The sequence below is a fragment of the Phlebotomus papatasi genome, chromosome 1 (genome assembly GCF_024763615.1).
Source record: "Phlebotomus papatasi isolate M1 chromosome 1, Ppap_2.1, whole genome shotgun sequence".
Lineage (NCBI taxonomy): Eukaryota > Metazoa > Arthropoda > Insecta > Diptera > Psychodidae > Phlebotomus > Phlebotomus papatasi.
This window is the reverse complement of record NC_077222.1, coordinates 88,024,551-88,047,433: the sequence shown is the minus strand read 5'-3', so window position 1 is coordinate 88,047,433 and position 22,883 is coordinate 88,024,551. Positions and strand designations below refer to the sequence as shown.

At 34.0% G+C, this 22,883-nt stretch overlaps 1 protein-coding gene across 1 annotated transcript; it reads left to right on the top strand.

Moving 5' to 3' along the window:
• The first annotated feature begins 11,364 nt into the window (after positions 1 to 11,364).
• Positions 11,365 to 22,624, top strand: LOC129808501 (brain acid soluble protein 1-like). Its single transcript, XM_055858308.1, has 5 exons — positions 11,365 to 11,397; positions 15,280 to 15,367; positions 19,839 to 19,936; positions 20,231 to 20,599; positions 20,757 to 22,624. Exons 1-5 carry the CDS (start codon positions 11,365 to 11,367, stop codon positions 20,943 to 20,945), a joined length of 777 nt encoding a protein of 258 aa, XP_055714283.1. The 3' UTR covers positions 20,946 to 22,624.
• The last annotated feature ends 259 nt before the right edge of the window (positions 22,625 to 22,883 follow it).

Below are 22,883 nucleotides of genomic sequence, written 5' to 3'. Positions count from 1 at the left end.
AATAAATTGCTGCGACCCCTTCTGATGACTGATTTTTCGTAATTCCAGAGAATTCAAATTCGACATCATCAGTCCGGCTAAATTGGCAATTTTCCATGTTGAAACAAGACAGGGAAACTTGTTGAAAAGGCAGGAGAGTAATTTTCACCAAATTACCCTGTGAACTTGTGCCCATCCTCAACATGAAAAACCATTCACACAAATTTATTTTTAATCTTGTATTTAATCCACTTATGCTCTCGTTTTTCCCTCGTCAAGTGAAGCAAAAACCAGGATTGTTATTCTATTGTGCAGCATTTTCCTTTTCCCTTTTGCATATTGCATTTTTTTTTATAAAAATGTTCATTTTTATGGGAATTTATCTTGACATAAATATCACTTTTCCTCATACAAAGCTTTTTTTTTTGTGTGACACACAAAACCAAGTGAAAAAGCTCCAGTGCTACTAATACCGATTGGCACTGATAGTCAGAACTAAATGGATCCTGTGGCTATTTCAATTAAAACAGCAAACAGCAAAAAAGTCCCTAGTACCATTTTTTATGCTCAACATCCAAATGATGTGGCTTATTGGAAATTATGTTAAATTACACTGGAACAGTATTTCGAGGAGTAATGTATACATTTTTTTTTTCATTCTCAAATTAATAATTTTTATATGACGGAGAAAAGAAAATGATTTGTTTTCTTATTATTTTACTTTAGTATCGGTTAGCACTTGATGTTCGCTGGGTATGCATAAATTTTAAACTTATCAGCATAAATGGTTTCTAAAATTGATCCTACAAAATTTCTATAATCAAACCGAAAATTTCTAAATTTATTCAGTTTCTAAATTAACCTTGGAGGTTTATAGAATTTACCATACAAGTTTCTAAGTGTTGCCTATAAACATTCTCAGCTACCATAAGCTTATCTGTGCTTATGACTGGTCATTTTCTATTTTAAATAGTTTGAGTAGAAGTCTAACAAAACAAAAGAAAAGTTCTTTGAAATCGGGTAATAAAACAGATAGAGTTCGGTAAAATTTCGGTATAGTAAGGTTCGAGTCGGGGTAAAGTGGGGCGGTGTAGAGACGGATGCAACCTATCGTCAGAAAGATCTCGATCTCAGATACAGAATACTAAAATTTAACTAAAATCCCTACATGTTTCAGAAAAATTTCGGTTCAACAGAATGTAGCAGGAAATAGACGGAGACACTGAACCTTTCTTGATTTTCACAATTTTATTCTCTACGACGTTTCAAGGATGGATGTCCTCTTCATCAGGTATCGAATATGGCAGGGAAAATCACGTAAATCACAGAATTCTGTGTCGGCCAGTCGAATGATGAACATCACGGATCAATTTGTGATCAAAGTTCAAGTGCAGTGTAACAACTCCAGCATGTACGTGATTTTCCCTGCCATATTCGATACCTGATGAAGAGGACATCCATCCTCGAAACGTCGTAGAGAATAAAATTGTGAAAATCAAGAAAGGTTCAGTGTCTCCGTCTATTTCCTGCTACAAAATTCCTACATAAACATCGAAGTTATGGTCCGGGGTAAGTTTATTTTCGGGTCCCGGTCAAAATCCCGAAAACGAAAATTCGAAAACGAAAATCCCGAAAGCTAAAATGCCGAATGGGCCAAAATCCTGAATTCTTAAAACTGTCATAGCTACTCCCACGATTGCACCTGCGTTTGTTGCAGGCATAGCCCGGGTCAAGGTAGAGCGAGAGCAAAGTGTGACCCATCTTTAGAAAGCTTTTGACATCAGCTACAACACACTAAAATTTCATCAAAATTGAAAATGGAAGTTCCGTGATATTCAATATCAAATTTTCCGAAAATCGATTATTCAATTAATCGGTCATTCGAATAAATTGATTGAAGTTCGAGTGACAGCAAGGCTATAGCATTTAACTAGATCTTTTTTAAATCACCAAGATTTTTCAAATTCTAACAATTAAAACCAGAAATATGACAGGTTTAAAATTCAATTTTTGATACCTTTAGGGTAACGTGAGGTATTTCGGGACACTTTTTAGCACTTTCAAATGTCAAACAGCCTAATGACTTCTCAAATTATTTTTTCTTTGTTGATACAAATATTTGTGTTTCTTATTCTATCCAGAATAAGACTCTTACCTAAAAATGTTGAAAAATGTATAATTTTTTATTCAAAATAGCAAAAAATGTAGAGAAGTAAGAATGGTGTATTTCGGGACAATTGGGCAAGGGGTAATTCATAATCAATCAGATTGGCTCGAGTTCCCAAAAACATATATGGGTTCCCCGGGTTTCCTGAAAAAAATGTATGGGTTCCCCAACCAGATTGGCTCGAGTTCCCTGAAATGAGTTACCCCTCGCAATTGGGTATTTCGGGATAGACAAAACTCCGTATTAAGCAAATAAATGTCACTGAGCCTGACTATTTGCCTTTAAGTAGAAGGTCTAGACTTAATTCTTTCATAAAAATTTTGTTTAAATTTCACTTCTAAAGTGGTTTAAATCGAAGAAATCTCAGCACTTTTTGTGTTCACATCTGCAAAATTGACCATACTGAAGGTTTTGTAAAAAGTGGAATGTGATAATAAAAGAGCTTAAAATTTCATATAGAACTTAAAAATAATAAGAAAACAAATATTTAAAGGATTTTTGATGTGTTCAGAAATACCCATCTTTTATCCCGAAAAGCACCTTGTCCAGAAATACCACACGTTACCCTTATAAGGCTCGGGTCAGGGTGGTCAGGCTGGTTTAAGAATTTTTTATCAAAAGCTTTTAGGCCCAGCTATAACGGTTATAGGCTATATTATACTAAAAGTTGAGATTGATCCATGCCATAAGGGCTGAGTAATTGACGAAATAAAATTTGGGGGCGTTCTAAAATGGCGCCAGAGTTAGGGATGGATCTGTTACCTCCAACAGATGTCGTCCACCACAGGGGCATGACATTTCCTAGCGTCCTAATATATGTTTCTAGCGAGCCGAAACAACTTTTTACTTTATTAGCTGTTTTCTGTTATTGTAGAATGAATTAGCAAAAAATACTAATACAAAATAAAAGCCAATTTAATAACGAAGAGGCAACCGAAAACCCCAAATTGGCAACCTACGTAGTTTTGAAGATATCTCGTGAAATGTGTACGAAAACAGGGAAAAATTACACTAAAATTGGTCGCATTTTTCAGAGCTAATGTCACCCCCCCCCCCCTGGTCCAGCAGATATTTAACTTTCAGCCGAAGATTATGATATTTAAGAATCAGCCGGATAGACGGACGGTCGGACTTCCACGAAAATCGGTTTTTGGAGGTTTTGATGTTCATAATATATGAGTCAATTCTTCGAATATAGTTTATCTTGGGGTTACTCTGGCTGCGAGCACGCGGATTTTCTTAATTTATTCAAAAAACTTCTAAGTAGTGTAGTTAGGAGTGTGCAAGAACCGTTTGAAACCCTAATAAACAGGTCCCATTTGACGTTTATTCGATTTCAAACGGTTCTTGCAAACTTCTAGTGTAGAAATTGCTTCAAATCTACTGAAGGATCCTATCCTAAAATGTTTGAGAGTTTATAGAAAGTTTTTTTAAAATTATTTATTATTGTATTTAATCAGTCCGTTCTGAAAATAACATTAACATGCCACCTATTAAAATTTTAATTACAGAAATTTTCTCATCAATAGCGGTACATTAAATTTTCAACAGGATTGGTTATAATTTGTAGAAGTCGGTTCTTCTATTAAAATTGCAATAGTCATTATTTCAAAATTGTAAATAATTTTCTTATCGCGAGAACGGGACCGCAAAGACTATATTATTCGCGGAGAGAGGAGTCAGTCTTGGTTCGATTGAGGAATAGACAGAGTGGAGCTATGTGTTCTGGGCCTTGACGAGTGAATATCTTTGTCTAGTGGTTATCCTGGTGGGATAACCAATTACCTTTAGAAAACTTTTCAGTGTAACGAGTGTACGAAAATATTCCAGACATGGAGCTCGCAGATTTTATTCTCTGAGGAAAACTCAGTAGAAAAGTATATTTCTTATCGAAATACTCTTGTTCAAAATATTCTAAATATTCACTTTATTTTATGAAAAAAACTATACCTAAATAAATAAAATAAAAAATAAAAAAATTGAAAATTTTCATTAAATTACGAGTAGGCCCTTTAGCATTTTTTACATGTAATTTAGTAACAAAAGTCAATGTGAAAACTCAAATCACCGATAATATTCATGATAAATGGCGTGAGATTTAGCAGGTTTGGTATACCGTAGAGTAGACAATTTTATCTCTCCCTTCCGCATCATTTGTGTCGTTTCCAGTCGATTGAGGGCGCGAAACATAGGTACAAACGGGTTCATATCGTGCCTTCCATTCAAGGTAGCAACATGTATCTTCCATTGTAATTGTTCAATGAATTTACTCCTCCACAGAGCTCAAGTAAAGGTTAAAGAGAAGCTGGAAAAGCCAGAATTTGTAGACAAACAGATTGAAGTGATGTAACTTTGACAATTTAACTTTGCTAAGACATTCCAAACTCATGTGAGGTTCTGTTTGGGAAGGCACTGGGTGGAAAATTACTTTGCCCATCATATGTGATCGTACTAAGAGTATTTCCAAACGACTTTTCACACCACAACCCATTTCTCACATCATTCCCAGAGCATGCAAATCCAATTGGGAGTCTCGTGTCAATGTGCCATGACAATCTTCTTTGCCCCAAACTCTCCCAAGAGGCGTACAAATCCCCCCAAGAAGGTCCATAGGAAAATTTCACACAAGATATTCTCAGAGGATTCTGACCAATCATTTGTAAAATTTCTCCCACAACATTCCATCAGAGATTTACTATTGATTTATTAATTGTTCTTCTTGAGAAAGACCTTGTTGGAGAAAGCTGCTTGGCAGGAAAATGCTTTTTGATTTCAGAGAAACTCCAGTAAAAGCTATTCAATTGAGAAATGGAATTATTTTCACTTAAGTGCTACATTTGCTTGGTATTTGTAACTCGATGTTGAGTGCCACAAATATTTCCGGAATTAAATTTTGTGGTGAAGGATTAGGAGGAGCTCCTTAGAATACTTTCGAGTATAATAATTTTGCATTATTCATTTACAATTCAATTTCATGTAAATACTTTAAATTACTTTAACACAACAGTTTTAAAATCTCAATTTACAATGTTAAATGAAATCACATAAACAATGATGAAAATTACAGACAGTTCTATAAAGATTTTGGATTCTTTCAAACGTTTCAACTGATTCAAAATAGAAAAGAAATATTACAGGAGATCCCGGGGTTGTTAAACCTATGAATTTTCAGATAATTCTAAATTAGCCTCCATTATAAAAGGACTTTGTGAACCTTTAACGGAAAAAAGATTTTTTTTTTTTTATTAAAATTACTGAATATTTCAACATTTTAGTAAAGAACCATGGCAAAAATGATCTTGACTATTTTCTCATTTAAAAAGTTTTTTTTTTTTTTTTAAATTAGTTTTGAATTATCTTTTGCATTTTTCAAAAGATATCTTTTGTACGTAAACAAAATTATTCAATGTTTAGAACTGGGAATTCTCGCACTCTTTTCGATCCTGAAAATGTTGGTAACCCCGTAGGATCTCCTGATGTACATAAAACATAGCATAGTTAAAGCAAATTCCCCATTATTTTTTTTAATTATCTTGGTCTTTATGGTACACTCCCACGACCCACATTTACGATTTAAATTTAAAGAATTAAAAATAGTTTTAGAATATTAAACAATATTTTCACAAAAATGGTTATTAAAAATAAAATTTGGTGAGTTGTAAATTAAAGACAGAAAAGAAATAAGCTGTGAAAAATTCCAAATAAATAAAAATTTACGTACTAATAGTAAAATAATAAATTTTGGTCCGTAAGAAACAGAAATCTTGTGACACTAACGGTTCCGCGGCTAAAATTTCTGCCGTTATTATGAATTTCCTAAAGTCTGGTTGGGTACAGGTACACAATGTACCTTGTTTCTAGACTGCTTAAAGCTAATTGTCTGAGTGGGGGGGGAAGGTGTAACATCTTTAAAATTGACGTGCCTTTTGACGGTATTAAACTCTTCCTAGGGTGGCAGTTCATCCTGAGTTGTCTCCTAAAATACACGCTTAACGAGAGTTATCGTTGTTGGGCCACCCCCACCAGTCGTGTTACTGTGTCCGAATTTCAAGACCGCGAATCAATCGTCTTACAAGTTTTGCTAAAAATGGGATTTTTTGTATAATTATGGAATTCATAATGAAAATGGAGCATATCGTATGCTTTAGGCATGTTAAATTTTTGCTTTTCCAAGAATTTCGGTTTATTACCGGTTCTTATTCGATTGGAATACGTTCAGGCTTGTCAGGAATTTCAAAACCCTTCCAAATACCCCAAACATTATACCATTCGGTTGAAAAATACGCTTTTTGCAGCAATTTTAACCATTTTAACCTTTGACCTTGAAAAATCGTTATTAGGAGTGATTAAACGGTATTTTCGTATCACATCAGGACGAAATCTTCGCCTGAGTAATCTCCACAACATATCCAAAAATTTAAAAAAAAATCGTACTATGCGTTTTTGAGCATGCTAAAAAAAACATGGTTTTGGAGGGAAAGGTCCCAAATCTTTATCTCTAACCGTTTGAGCTCTAAACGTGGTAACGAGCGGACAGACGGACAGACGGGCAAAAGGCATGACATCATTCCACACAAATCGTATGAAATGGGAAGACATGTAGAGAAAAGTAATAATCTAATTTATTTGAATGATTTCATTTATTTGTCAAATTCTCCGGTCTCCCATACAATGAATTTCCCTTAAAGAATATTTTTTTATCATTCCCACATGATTTAACGGTTGAAAATTATGTTTCACAATTTTCAATATTTTTTTGTCAACTTTAGGGCTCGACTTGTATTTAGTAATTTTTTTTTCTTATAGGGTTAGTGTACCAAATTTCGGCCAAGTTGCAATTCCGGCCATTTTTTTTTGGTTCGTCGAATACCCATGAATTTTTAGTTTTTGCATACTCTAGTGATTCTACAATGCAAAAAACAACGAAAATGTCACTTTGATAAATGAGATGATGTGCAAAAGGTATGGGAAGAATTCCAGAAGGGCAAAGAAATATGAGAATGAAGGTGGTCGAAATAGGCCACCAGCATATCTACATTTTTATTATTTTTAAATTTATTAAGAATGATTTTAGAGAAAATAAAGACGATAAACTGTTTACAAGGTTTCAAGCAACACTCCTAAAGAAGAAGTAATAAGAAAAATCAATTTGCATTAAAAACATTACATTTCAAACTTAAGATTTCGGTGGTTGCATGCAACTATGCCGAAATTTGGCACACTTATTCTAGTTAATCTTTTCAAGTTTATTATGTGAAAAAGAATGATACTTGAAAAGTTATAACATCATCCTTCTACCAGTCAATAAGGGACAAATAATACTTAAAACTAAAAACTATAAATTATTTTATAATTTCTGAAAAAATGCTATTTATTTTACAAAATCTGCTAAAATTTTTAGTAATTTGTTATTTAAGGAAAAATATTTCATTATTATCGTTCAAATTAAATTATCCTTCAATGGATCCCATAGGGTAAACTGGGGCACTACCAAACACGGGGTAGCACCAAACACTAATTTTTTTTTCTAAACTACTTAGACTATCGCAACCATTTCTACAGTGGGCAAACATCCCTATAATGTCTATAAATTTCTATAAGTCTTGTTCTCTGAAGTCGAATATCTGATTAAAAAATCGCAGTGTTTGGTGCTACCCCGTGTTTAGTGATGCCCCAGTTTACCCTATATTACATTTGATGGAAGTCTTGAAAAGTTAAGGCTTAAAAGATCACTTAAATTCAATTCTTTCGTCTTTTTTTTCGACAAACACTTTTCAAAGTAATTTCGAAATATGATAAAAAATTTAAGACTAATAATTGTACCAACCAAATAGCAATATGATTCTATTTGGATTTTATTAAAAATTAAAAATTGATTAGTTTTCAATTTAACAAAACATTTAATTGGTGATGAATATTAAAATTTAAAAAAATCACTTTTGGAACAATATTATTTAATAGATTAAAAAGGTTTTTTCATTAAATATAAATAATTGAAACACAAATTAGTGCGATGATTGTCCCAGTGAATTGGCACCAATTCAAGAGAGTCTCTCGTCGTTTTTCATTAGTTTGTCATATCAGCAAATGCACTTTCGAGCAATGTCATGAATTGCTGAATTTTTCCTGAGTTCTTGTGAAGGTGTTATGCATCCAGGTGCTCTGAAGTGTAAAATCATCCACGAAGGGGAAAAACATCATAAATTTTATGGGATGTCATTGGAAAAAAAGTCGTGCTAAATATTTAAATCATCATATCAATTCTCACAGCGACAAGATTGATGCATTTTTATGGACTTCACTCCCATTTCAAGCATTATTCTATTATACCCTTGTGTAGATACTTTCATTTTATGTTACAATGTTTCCCATGGGGATGGGTCTTGTGGGAAAAATGTTCAATTTCCCCAAGTGCAGTTTGAAAACTTCAAACACGAAAGAATTCATGGAAAAAGGGTGAGCTTTTGCTTGAATTCAAATTTTGCTTATTAGCTATTTCATGAGAGATACTCGGTACGATAATTGCTACGGGGAGAATTTTCGTGATCTCGAGAAAGTTTTCATGGTGAAAGTTTGATAATAGAAACCACAGAAGAGGCGTGTTCCCACAAAAAAAAACTGTAAAACAGAAAATTGCTCCCGAAATATCATTTCAATGGAGTGGCTTTAATGTTAAATTTGTTCCTCTTGCACAAATTTTAAAATACGCAAGGTACGTATGCTGATTGTATTTATACGAAATTCATGTAAAATATTGGATGAGTGAACATTATATGTAACTTTAAATTCAGTTTTTCAATTCACATGGCAATAATTTAGAAAAAATTCCAATTCAAGCGAAAACTCAACGCCAAAATAGTTAATGGTTTCTTAGTTTTTCCTTTGCAGACAATATTTCGATATTTTTTCGGATTTAAAATAAATTTACTTACTAAAACACCGAGCACAGTATCTTAGCTTAACCCTTATATCATGTGGATTATTTCAACTTTTTTAAGTACTATCATAAAGTTAGTTTTTTTTTAAGGATTTCCGAAATTTAGGTTCCATCGGCAGAATTAAGATTTTCATTTTAAAATTTCAAAAAATATCCTTCAAGTATTATACTTTTAATATACTTTTAAGTTTGAACTGTAGAAAATTTTTATTATGTTGAGAAAATTCAGAGAAAATGTGCTTTTTCAAGTTTAAGGGGGCTACGTAATCCAATAAATTGCAAAAGCCTCTTTAGTCTTACAAACATGGTTCAGAGCGGAAAGTAAAATTGCAGTCTATGGTAATTTTTAGTAGAATATTGTCAGAGAGAGAGAGTGTAGGGGAGACTGCGGCAAAAAGTCACAAATCGAAAATTTCAATATTCAATATCTTCCAAGATGAAAAAGATAGCGGTCTTATTTTGTTCCATAGATAGCCTCCATTGGACTTCTTCAATGTCGCAATTTTCTTATAATTCGAACAAGGAATTTAAAAAAAATATATATATTGAAATTTTTAGTCCTTTTTTTGAAATGTTTTCCTTACAGAAATTTTCAATTGTCACCTATTTATTTTCTGAAAATTTATATACTGGTGAATATTTCCTAAATGATTCAGATTATTTGAATACGAAACCGCTATTCGTTTTAGTATTTTCTAAAGATTCTGTTCTTCAGAAATCCGTTTATTAAAAATGACCACTTGGGGTAAAAAATAATAAAAGGTATGGGGCAAAAAGTAACAAAAGCCAAAGCAATTTCTGATGTCTCATGGCGAGAAGAAACGTCATTGCCATGTGTCGCCGCTTGTTGTAGACAGTGATGGTAATGAAGATCTGAAAAAATAAAGAAATTTAGATATTTAGTTAAAAAAAAAACACAAAAACTTCTTTCCATTATCTTTTTGTTTTGCTTTTATTCTGCACTTAAGTGACATTTTCTCGGCAAGATTTTGGCATATTTCGTTAAATTCATCTCGCCTAATTCGTTATTTTCGACTTTTCAGAATAGTTGAATAAAATTTTCTTGCCAAAAATAGCCCTTGGAAAATAACTTGAAAATCGTTTTTCTTGTTTAGATAGAGAAAACGCTGTTCTACAAAGGTATAGAGGACTAAATATCCTTTGAAAATATGTTCTCTAAGTATTTTTTTTTAAAGTCCGTAATAAAGCGAATCAAAATGTGAAAATTTTACCCCATGCCAAAAAAAAAGTTTCTTCCACAAATTATACCCTTTGAGTTCTTCTAACAAATAGTCCTTGTGCGATAATCGTGGGTCACTCCTGGTCCCAGCAGTGGATGGTCAAAAAAGACGCTGCAAAAAGTGTCTTCTTCGACATAAATGGTTCTGGATGACCATGGTTGACTCATAGAAGATTATATATACCAGATTCTGAAATCTAATGAACCAAGCTTTCCAAAAATAGTTCACTCATCCAATTATGTTCATCAGGAGCTGAGATATACCACTCCAAACTTTTTACCTCTTCTACTGACAGAATATATGAACTCATCTAATATATTGACTCTTTTTGAATTCTGAAGTTTCGAGATTTTTGACATTACGCTATTCCTAGACGTTGCTACGTCTAGAACCGTAAACGGTTAGAGATAGAGACTTGAGACTTTTGAGACCTTCAGGGGACGCCCCCGTAAGTTGACTCTGCAATAATTAATTATGCCTCTAATTTTCCTAAGCCCTCCCCTAGCCCCCCAAAACCATGTCGTTTTTGAGATTACTTGAAAACGCGTTGTGCGATTTTTTTTCATTTTTGGATATGTTTTGAAGCGGTGGCAGCCAAAATCACGAACGCCAAAGTCCCGAACGCCAAAATTCCGAAAGGGCCAAAATCCCGAAAGCCAAAATTCTGAAAGCCAAAACTTCGAATGTTCAAAATCTTGAAAGGGATAATATTATATGGAGGATAATGTGTAGAATAATTTCCTAAGACACAGAAAATTTCCCTTTGCTTCCAGCAAGTGCGGGCGCAATCGTGGGAATAGCCGTGACACTTTTTAGAATTCGAAATTTTGGCTTTCGGGATTTTGGCTTTCGGAATTTTGACCAGTAGCCGAATTTTACAATATCAAATATGAGCATAAGATTTTCAAATGTGAGAATCCTATCCTCAAACTCACACTACTCACATTGATAGAGAACGTTTTGTTCGAAAAATCGCATACAACTTGCACAATGAGGTGCTCAGAGCAAAAGTGGACCGTTTTAATAAAGAATAGCACACAATGGAGACCATTCTTGCTCTAAGCGTCTCCAATGTGAGTTGAGTTTCAACTCAATGTGAGTAAAATTGTGTGAGTTTGAGCAAAAAAGTTTAAGTTTGATAATTGAGTAAACTCAACATTTTCATCTTTACAGTTACTAAAAACAAATATGTTCAAAAACATCTAAAATGATACTATTTATTACTATTTATTATTATTTATTGTGCGATTTGCATGCGACTTTTCGAACAACGTTCTCAATCAATGTGAGTGGTGTGAGTTTGAGAATAGGATTCTCACATTTGAAAATCTCATTCTCATATTTGATATTGTAAAATTCGGCTACAGGACCCGTTTTAAAGATTACCCAGGTGAAGATTTCTTCCTTATACGAAAATACCGTTGAATCATTCCTAACAGTGGTTTTTCAAGGTCATAGCTTAACAGGGCTCCAGAAAGCGTATTTTTCAACCGAATGGTATAATGTTTGGGCTTGTTGGAAAGTCCTTAATATTCTTGATTAGTCTGAATCGGCTATGTATCGGCAATGAATCGATTCATAACCGATAACTCACATACGATGTATACACTGAGAAAAAAACAAGGGCGCGATTAACTTTTTTTCCTCATAACTTTAACAATTTTAGGAGTAAAAATATATCAACATTTTTTAATGTTAATTTTACACCTTTTTAAGGGTAAAAATAACATGAAAAAGGGTAACTTTAACCCATAATACATCTAAAACGCATAATATTTACACCGATTTCGGATCAATACTGCAGGGTAAAATTAACATTTCCGGAATGTTATTTTAACTTTTTCGGATTTCTCTCAGTGTATGATACACTGTATATTCCTTCACGAACCATTGTTGGGCATACTTCTATTTGATGTTCCATATGGAGTTTTGGAATATTTAGGCATGTCGACGGTTCCATTCCATATACTATTCTATCTCAGAATGACAACATTTCAGCAGAGCCATTTGAAGTTGGCGATTTCCTATGCTGCCTGTGTAAATTTTTTTCCAAAAAATTGAATATCTCATTATCCGAACACCGGATGACCACCAAATTTTCATCAGTTGTAGATTTCGGTCCCAGGAACAACATATCTGTCGGAGTAATATAATAATTCTAAGTCGACTTAGAATAGTACGGAATGCAGCCGTCGATATATACTTCAACTCTGTAGGTTTGTTCTTAGTGAATAAATCTTATTTATTCCTAATATACTAGCTTCTGCAGTTTAACTTTTTCAAGTTCAAGTATTCTAAATCTGATAAATGCTTAATGGCAAAGCATTTTAGTTTTGTGAAATACCTAAAAATTTCACGCTAATACTGGCTTATGTATATACCGATTAAATATCGCTTTGAATTTGATCATAAGTTATAATAAAACTGCATTAATTACAGTTTCATACAGAATCATATACTGAAAATATTAAGATTTTTCAAATAAATCCAATCTTGATCGGCTCGGTTTAGAAATAAACGTTCTGGAAAAGTTTTTCTTCCGGTCTTAGGTATTGGAAAACGAGAACGCAATCGTAAGGGATGTTTTTTTAAATAAAGGAAAAGAACCGGTTAAATATAGCTTTAAATTTGATCATAAGTTATGGTAAAATTGCTTTAATTACATTTTCATACAGAATCAAACTGAAAATATCAAGATTTTTCAAAATAAATCCAATCTTGATGGCCTCGGTTTAGAAATAAACGTTCTGGAAAAGTTTTTCTTCCGGTCTTAGGTATTTGAAAATGATAGCGCAATCGTAAGGGATGTTTTTTAAATAAACCAAAACGAAATTAGAAGATAAAGGACAGAGGAAAAGAAATATCTATAGACTATAAAGAACTATAAGGGAAAGCTTTCAGGCTTCGCACACATTCTGGACATATGAAAATATAAATTAATAAGCTATTAATTCACAAATTTCCTGAAAAACTTAGGTCAGGTTTATTAAAGGAACATAGGAAAAATATCAAGTGTATTTACGAGGCTTGAAAGTCTCCCCCTAAATTAGTAAACTTAACTTACAATATTAATTTTTATCGACATTTTAATTGTAATTAAACTCTTGCAATTAAGCGAAACGGCTTTAAAATTCTACATTGTGGTCGTGCTTATCGGCTGGAAGATTGAGTAAATGATAATTGTGGAAGATTAAAATTTATATTGTACATTTAGGCAAAAGTTTTCCACCCAATACACCCCAAATGAGATTAGCCAGTTAACCAGTGTATCCATACGCGAATTGAAGTTAAAACTTTTGCTCCGAAAATTAAATTGTCATTTTGGTTGATTGGGTGCTTTAGAAATGGGGCTTTGGGTGGAAAATTCGACTGGTTTGCCATACAACTTGTAATCCATTGTTTTCAACGTTTTCAACTGATGTATATGAGCAGTTTAAATGGATGCTAGAGTGAGATTATGACAAATTAGACTAGCACTGGCAATTTTCTCATTAAACCGTGACATGAACGTTCAAATGCGCGATCGTTAAAATATTGATAATATTGTATAATTAATCAAATGCGTGTCAATTCAAGTCATTCGGGTTAATTTCCTACTTCTCATTTATTGTTCTAACAAATAATTGGTTAAGGGGTGTAAAACTAATTGAATACATAATTGCAATTAATTTTGGAACATTCGTGAGGAATTAGAATAAAATTAGTGGTGAGAATTTAATTGGTTTGTTGTTGATATAAATTTAGTTTCGAAAACAATTTTCAGCTTGGAAATTACTGAATATAAATTAAAATTTCTGAGAATGTGAACTTTAGTTGAGCTTTTAGAGCTGCATTATAATATGGGAGATATAACAAGAGCCCTGTTGGTATCGTAAAGTTTGCAAATGAATCTCCTCTAGACAAATGTTAACCCATGAACATGCTTTATTATTCATTACATTTATAAATTCTTAATCCTTTATTAAGTCACGTTCTTATCTTTTCCTTTGAGATAAGTTGTCGAGAAATACAAGAGCTTTTTTGGGGCTTTCTATTGAAGTTTCCAACATCATGTAAATATTTTAAATTCACAGCATTTTCCTCAATCCAGAAGCCACATGGTGGGCAAAAAAAAACTTTTACGAATTTGCTGAAAGCTCGCTGAGAAAGCTTATCTCAGAGTACCATAGATCTCTGCGAAGTTTAGGAAGCTTGACGAGGCGCTTAATTGAAAATTAATGAAAAAAAATTTAATGGTGACACTGAAGAACTTTTCAAGGGAGTGTAACTTTTGCAATTCATGGGAAATGGTCTCCCAGTTGTGACCTCAGTATCTAAAAATTTATTCACTTGCCATATAGTCTCATAATATTTATAAAATAGCATGACATATAAACTTTTTGTTTGCAATTTATCGCTATATACATTCTCATAATGGGATATTGTACGAGGGTAAACTCTGTTATTACTGCTGAGACATTTATCGTGATTCATAAATCTCTCCCTCTCTCGCTCATTCATTCTCCTATTTCACTTGTTAGTGCTTTAGCTTTTAGCACATATCACATAGGACAGAAAAAAAGTATCTCTCCCAGATTGTCACACAATTTATATTCATAAATTATGGATCGAATATGATGGAGAGGCTTCATCAGAAGTTCCAAAAAAGCACCGGAAAAAGCTCTCTCAATCACCTTGTACGTAAAAAAAAGAGGACACACACAAGCCGGTAAAATCCCTTCCTAAAGCTGACACAGTATAGAAGAGGATTAAATTCACCTTTTTTCTGTGTTTGCAAAATTCTCGCCTTTTTCCCCCGTATTCCTCTGTGTCCTTTTTTGTCTCACTAATTTGTGGAATTAATTTTTTTTAAGTGGATGCAGTCAAAACGTTCAATGATCTCAATCAAATTTTAATTGAAACTGTTACTATCTATTCATCAACTGACTTTTTTCTATGTCTTTTTGTTTGTCCAGGACGCCCGCGGGGCCTCATTCAAACTGGCACATCAATTTTGGTTCTCATCCTCCGGCTACATTCCACCGGGGGCTGGTGGATCATCCAGTAAGTGGACGTCCTTTATTCTACCACTTTTACCCAGTGGGAAATATTCTATGAATATTTTAACGGTAGACTTGCAGGCCTATAGATTAATGATTAGGATATCTACTTGGTAATTTTGAATGATTTAATTTTATTATTATTATTATTCATTTATTTACCTCGACCATTTAGAAATGTGGAAGTATAATTTTGCAATTGGACTATCCAGTTCTTTAGTTGTTACATTGGGGTATTATTCTGATCTCACTCCACTTTCAAATCTTCAAATTATTTAAATTTTAAACTTTTATATCTTCAAAAAATTAAATTCAATACCTTATTATTAATTTAAAACTATGGGAAAGCGGCCACCAACCTTTGTACGGTCCCAAGCTTCATAATGACTGAATTTTTCCTATGTTTCTGAATAAATGTGACTCTACAATAGGGGAAACTGGGACACCACCAAACACGGGGTAGCACCAAACACTGCGATTTTTTAATCAGATATTCGACTTCTAAGGACAAGACTTATAGGAATTTATAGGTACTATATACAAGCAGCAATTTTTTCTTAATATAGTCTTGTAGAATTCCTTAAGTAAGGCACTATAGAACAAATAATCTTTTTATTTACTTATAACGCTCTTACTTCCATTACTGAGATTACTATAAGTAAAGTGGCGCACTCTTAAGGATCTTAAGAGCTGCTATAGGAATTTCCATTGAAAATTTTCACTTTAAGTCTTTTAGAAGTGCACTAAAAGGCTTGTCTAATACTTGGTTCTATAAGGCAGCTATTTTGCTTCTTGGGTAGGGATGTTTGTATACTGAAGAAATGGTTGAAATACTCCACGTCGTTAAGAAATAAAAATTAGTGTTTGGTGCTACCCTGTGTTTGAGGGTGCCCCAGTTTCTTCTATATTTTAAAAACAGGACACTCTCTCCTAGCTTTTAAAATATGGATGCGATGCGTCACATTTATTGAAACTAAAACATAGGAAAAATTTAGTCATTATGATGCTTGGAACCGTGCTAAGCATGGGCACTTTACTCTATTAGTTGTATAGGAGGAAGTGGGGCACCTTTGAAAGTGGGGCACCTTTGAAATTGGGATTTTTCATCTATTTTTAAATAAAATTGAGCCTTATCGTGATATAATTTAGTTGCACAAATAGATTGAGAAGCTAAATTATATCACGATAAGACTTAATCATATTTAAAAATAGGTGAAAAATCCCAATTTCAAAGGTGCCCCACTTCCCCCTATTTGTTAATTGTTGAGTAAATCCGAGGAAGGGGTGAAGCCATTTTGAGGATTTTGAGTTAGTAGTGAGTTCTGCATGTCTAGGCGTTTAATTTCCAATCCCAATTGCGTGAATGGTCTGATACTTCAGGATTTAAAAGGGACTGAGAAGGCCCAAAGTGATTCTGATTCATTTAGGAAAATACTTCGTTGGTAGTTGAACCATTGAAGTTTAATGGCTCAGTAATAGTGATCTAGGAGAATTCTGTAACAGTATGACAATGTCATATAAAAAATTCACAAAAAAACTTTAACTTTAGGTGTTCTCCTAGATATAACCCTTTAAGTAGTGAAAAATTGTCTTCAAATATTTGGACATTATCTTGTCCTTTTTATTTTAATTTTCATTACGAATCATATTAAATTGTAATGTTTTTAAAGGTTCAGATATTTACCAGGACATAGATGGAAAACAATTTGAAAATTCCATCTATTTAAAAATTAGTTTGAAAGATCTTTATTGGACTTTATAAGCTTTCCAAAAACCTCAGAACAATCAAATGTGAATTCAAAAATGATTTGTGGTTAATTTTTGAAGAGACCTTTCTGAAAGTCTAATGTTTAAATATTAAAAACTTAAAACGATTTTTTAAAGAACTTTGGGGAAGCTTTTGATTAACTTTTCTTATAGAAAGTTATTATATCGTCTTAGAAGAGCTTTTAGAGAATCTCTCAAGGTTTCCACAGTCACGTCAAATACTCGAAATCGCTTCACTAATGAATTGGTAACAAATTTCTGGCAAAGAAGCTCACTGGTAAAAAAATGATCAAATTGATCCAAATTTGATGCTTTTGCAAAGGATGGATCAAATTAACATGTTCTATTGTGATAAATGTGCATTCAAAGTTTGAAATTCGATCCATACATTGCAAAAGGATCAAATTTGGATCAATTTGATCCTTTTATTTTTACCAGTGGCCTTGAAGCTCTAAAGAACATTTTCTATTCCATTTTTTGATTTATTTCTCGATATTTTCTCTAAAGAAAAATCTTGTTGGTGTCTCTAATAAGTTTTCAGTTTTCAAATTCTGCCAGGTTGAGCAAAATTGGGCTTAAATTATATTATTAAACATACATTAAATAGAAGACATTTATTGATCGGAATATTTTCAATTTTTAATACGTATTTTTAACCAGTAAACGGAAGATTCACTCTTTGAAAAAAAAAGCAATTAAAAAAGTGTTAATCGCTACCACTTAAAATCAACAAAATCGCATTAAAATCTTAACTTATACCGATTTTTCAAGTAAATTCTAAAATGTCTTTTAATCTGTCTAGGAGCAATATTCTCTAACTCTCAGTAGCAATTTTCTCCAAGAACAACTACTCAAATTCATAAGAACGTTTTTTATTTCATTTCAAATCAAAATCTAAATAAGAATAGTTCCGAAGTAGAAGTTTTTGTTCAAAATATCTAAATATCTAAGGTTCTAATACAGGATTTTAATGATCTTTAATGAATCCATATTCATAAATTGGATTAAAATTGGAATTTTGCTATTGTTCAGAAAAAAAAACGCCTTTTTTGCATTCCAAAAACGTGTCTTTTGGAGGATAATCCTTCAAAAATATTTTATTGAAATATCAACGAACATAATTTCAAATTTTACCCCCTTAATTCTTATTAAAATCCTGGCTATACTATACAATACACCCTTGAATGGGAGTATTTGATTCTAATTTTCAAAGGAGAAAAATAATGTTTGACATTAAAAAAAATTGGTTCACTGATCAGCTCGAATATTCTACTGGTCATTTTTACTTTTTTGCTGGGCAGTTTATATTCTTTAATGACCATTTTTAATTTTTACTGCTAATTTTAATTTTTTTTAATGATCACTTTTTAATTTTTGCTGACCATATTGAATATTTTTACTGTTCATTTTTAATTTTTTAATAACCATCTCTTAATTTTTTACTGACCACATCTTTTATTTCTCACTGATCACTCCTAACCATTTTTTTTTACTGAACATATTATTTTTCAACGACCGTTTTTAATACTGCTCTTTTTTTTATTTTTTACTGGATTTTTAAAGATTTTACTGTTCTTTTTAAGTTTTTACTGATCATTTAGAATTTCTCTGTTGATCAATTTTATTTTTTGCTCGATCATATATTTGGTATTTTAAAAAATGAATGAAAAAATTGTATCAATTGCAATTATTTTTCACATTAATGCTATAAATCAATTTTTGCGAGATAAATCCATCTTTTTCTCAATAAGTAGATCAATTCAATCGCCACTGGGCGCGGTTCTACCGTGGTTCGAACCAGAGATCTCTGCGCCATAGATTCAGAACTCTATCCACTGAGCCACGAGATATCCAAAGATCTGCTGTGAAAATACCGATACAAATTTAAAAAAAAAATCGTAGATTTTTATATCAGTCAAGACACATTAAAGGAGCTTTTAGCTCAGTAACGAAGTCAAGAAATATTTTCTAAGCCTCACTGGTGCATAGCAATAACACAAAATGGGATATATTTCGAAATACACTAATTTAAATAGCCCAAAATTGGGTCAAATGCTAAAATCCTATTTAATTTTAATAAAATTTTGCACAAATTAATTGCAAATATTACACAATAAATAGAGAAATTTAATTAATTCATGGGAGATCTGTATTTAAAATCAGTGCCCTAATTTTAAATCAACTCATTTATAAATTTATTTTCCCTGTCAGACTTTCGCAGTAATAAAATCCTTAATCTATAAAAATCCCTGTGAGCCATCTGCTCCCAACTCAGTGATATTAATTATTTGCGGAAGCTTCTCCCCAAGACACTGAAATGCCTTTAATACCTCAATTCAGTTGCAAGAATGTCTGGTGATATTTTTGCAATAAACAGAAAAAGCTTTCGCAATGAAAATCTGCGACAATCACCCAGGAAATGGCTTGAAGGGAAATCTCCGTGATCAGTGAAGAGAAACGATGGTGAGATTAAAAGATAAAAGGGCGATAACTGGGGATGAAGTAAATTGTGCAAGAATAATCACTCAAGTGCACTGGGATTTTGTCAAAATCCAGAGCTAAAATGATGGTAGAATATTGATAAAATGTAGTGGTGATGGGAAAAGTTTCCATATCAATATGCACTGATGATAGAGGCTTTATTAGGGAGAGAACGAGCTTTTCTGAGAGATTTGTTTTTTTTTCTGTGTCTTTTGGATGTCTTCCAGATAGCAAATCCGCACAGACTGACGAGGAGAAGCAGAGAGAGCGCCAGAGAAATGAGAGAGAGCAGCAAAATGCTCAGTTAGAGGCGCAAAATCTCAAAGTAAGTCACTACCAGGCGTCTCCATTGCCAAAAGCTCCCATATATAGTTAAGATGTAGTTTGGTGATATGTGTGAGAGTTTGTGAATTTTTGAGAGGGGTTTTTGTGTGAGAGAGAGAGAGAGAGCGGGGTTGAGAGGAAAAGCTCTCTCTTTGATTCTCACAGAGCTTGTGGCATGAGAGCGATTAAAGCAGTATGACACGTTTTTTGGACATTCTCATATCTCATGATGCTCTCATTTGGCGTTTTTGTCTGATATTCCCTCTTCCTGGCTGTGCCTTCCTTTTTACCCAAGAGAGAGCGCGATGCTCGCGAGGCGAGACAATTGGACCTAGAAATCCGACGTCAGCAGGAGAGAGAAGCTCGCCAGGCGGCTCATTTGGAATCCGCCCGCAAGAAGGAACACGAGAATCAAAAGGGTCAGAATCAAAATCAGCAATCATCATCGCAGGTCCATACACAGATACCACAGACAGCCAGGGCTGTGGATCGTGGCACGGGGCCAAGAGCCACGGCATCCTGCGAGAGAACACTGCCAGCCGACCTCAAACCCAGCAAGACGCACTCCACCGAGAGGAAGTCACAGACTCCACCAGATCGAACTGCATCCTCATCGGGTGCAGACCAACGGGATAGGAGTGACGGTCTCACGAGTGGAAGCAAGGTTGGGAATACTTATATTAACTGTCTTGTGACCCTTTTTTTTTGTTTAATTAAAATTCCAAAAAGTGTTTGTGGTGTGTGAACCAATCCCTTTGGGATTTTAAGGATGATTTGTGGATAACTGTGGAATTGACGGGGTGTTTTGTGGTATTTTGCAGGAACGAACCAGCACGACCCCATCACCGCAAACTGTGACAGCAGCAGCTCCCACTCATGTGGCGGCTGCAACAATTCCAGCAGCCGCAGCATCCATCGGAATCCTTGCCCTGCGTGATGACTCCACGGAGAGTGATCAGTCACTAACGTACTCCCAGTCTCAATCCGAGACAATCCATCGATTGATGTAAGTACCATCAAGAATGATAACCCCACCCCCCTGGAGACTCACAACACGGTCAATATGCCCCATACCCAGCCCTGTAAACCCCTACCGTCCATCAAAACTGCCCTCAAAGTTCCCCAGGTGAAAATTAAAAGTGTGACAACGTGAGAAAGAGGCCCAAGACTGCGATAACTCTAAGGCAAAAGCCCCTGAACTTGCCAAGCTTTTTTCCGTAGCACCCTGTGAACCAAAAGCTCAGCCTGTCCTGCTCCATCCAAGGCATTACATAATAGTGAGGGAAGTGTTGATTGTAACGTGACTACCGCAGTGCAGATGTAGGGTGATTCCTGTGACGTCTATACACAAGTGCTTCAATCCCACTTCTGAGCTTGTCAAAAAAAATTCACCAATGCTCAAAATTTCCGAGGCAAAGCTCTCACACTTTCCCAATTTAAACGAGCTTAAAAATTTCCCATCCCTGCTCTAAGGAAAAAAAAAGCTTCTGTCGGATGGTCAAACAAAGGAATATCTTTCCTTCCACCCCAAAAATTGCATTTGATGCGCAACTGTGGTAAAAATATTAGTCCCTCTCTTTCTCACTTGGACTCTTTTTTACCCCATAAAACTAGGGAAATATCGCAATGCAGTTTTCTTCTCACTTTTCATCAGCATTTGACCACCACTACACATTGTGTACATCATCTTGTATTCCAAACATTTGCTTCCAGCAAAGGAAATAACAAGACCTTTTTATTGCACTTTTGCTCTATTTCTCTATTTTGTGAAAATGTTGCTTGATTCTCAATTTCCTCAACCCTATCCCCATGCTCGCCCCCTCCCCTCCAGAACACATAAATTGTAGCATATTTCTTCTCAATTTTCCACTCAACACATTTCACGATGAAGACGCCTGGAACCCATCATCACAAATAAACTTTCAGGCAATTTTTGGAGTGTGATGAATGTCTAAAGATTACCATCTCGTGTACAAGGCAAAAAAAGCTCCCTTCCCAGGGAAAAGCACATTGGTGCGTGAAGTGTTTGAAATAAAAACCCTCTATAAAGTTAGGGAGAGGGAGGGTTTACCATAAAGAACTATGTCCTTGTTATAGAAGGCAAAAAGAACCCAAAATTCAGTAACTTCATCTCAATACTCCCTTTTCTCTTGACGAAAATTGAATGGCAAGTTGTACAACTTTTCGCATCACAAACACTCTTCAACATTATTCACACATGCTGTGCTCATTGAAATATGGGCGGAATATTCCTCTGGATTGAGCCACAATCTTCAATCCATCTCGGGGAGAATGTCTTTCTGTGGTGCCTGTGGCTGAGAAGTGGAACAGCATCACTTTCTGCATACGTCACACATTTCAGGGGTCAATAACTCCCTTATCAAATGCTTCTTGATGCCACTTGGAAAATAGTTCATGAGACTTTTGCCACAATGGAGAAAAAAAGTTGATAATTGGATATCTGAAACATCTCAAGTCAAATTCAAAAAGAATTTTGAATTAAAGTTTTTGCAATCCTCTCCGAAAAGTGCCAGAGAGAAGCCAAAGTTTGCAAACGATTCAATGATTTTAGGAAGAAACACTATTAGTTGGTTAGAAGAATCAAATCATGAATTTTGGTTTTCTATTCACAAAGAAAATAAACTTTTTTATTAAGTCTGTGAGACTGGAGTCAATCAATATAATTTCTAGAAATTAATTTAAAAAAAACTAAATGATTTCAGATATAGGGGGAGTGGGATACCTTTGAATAGAGGCACCCTTTAAAATTGGTTTTTGCGTTTAACGCACTCGGTTTGTGGAGGTAAATTGTATTAGAATAAGGCTCACTTTTATTTAAAAATAGGAGAAAAAGCCCAATTTCAAAGTTACCCTACTTCAAAAATGCCTCACGTCCCCCTATACTTGCTCAGAAAGGGCCTCATAATGTAGTAATCAGTAGTATGGGC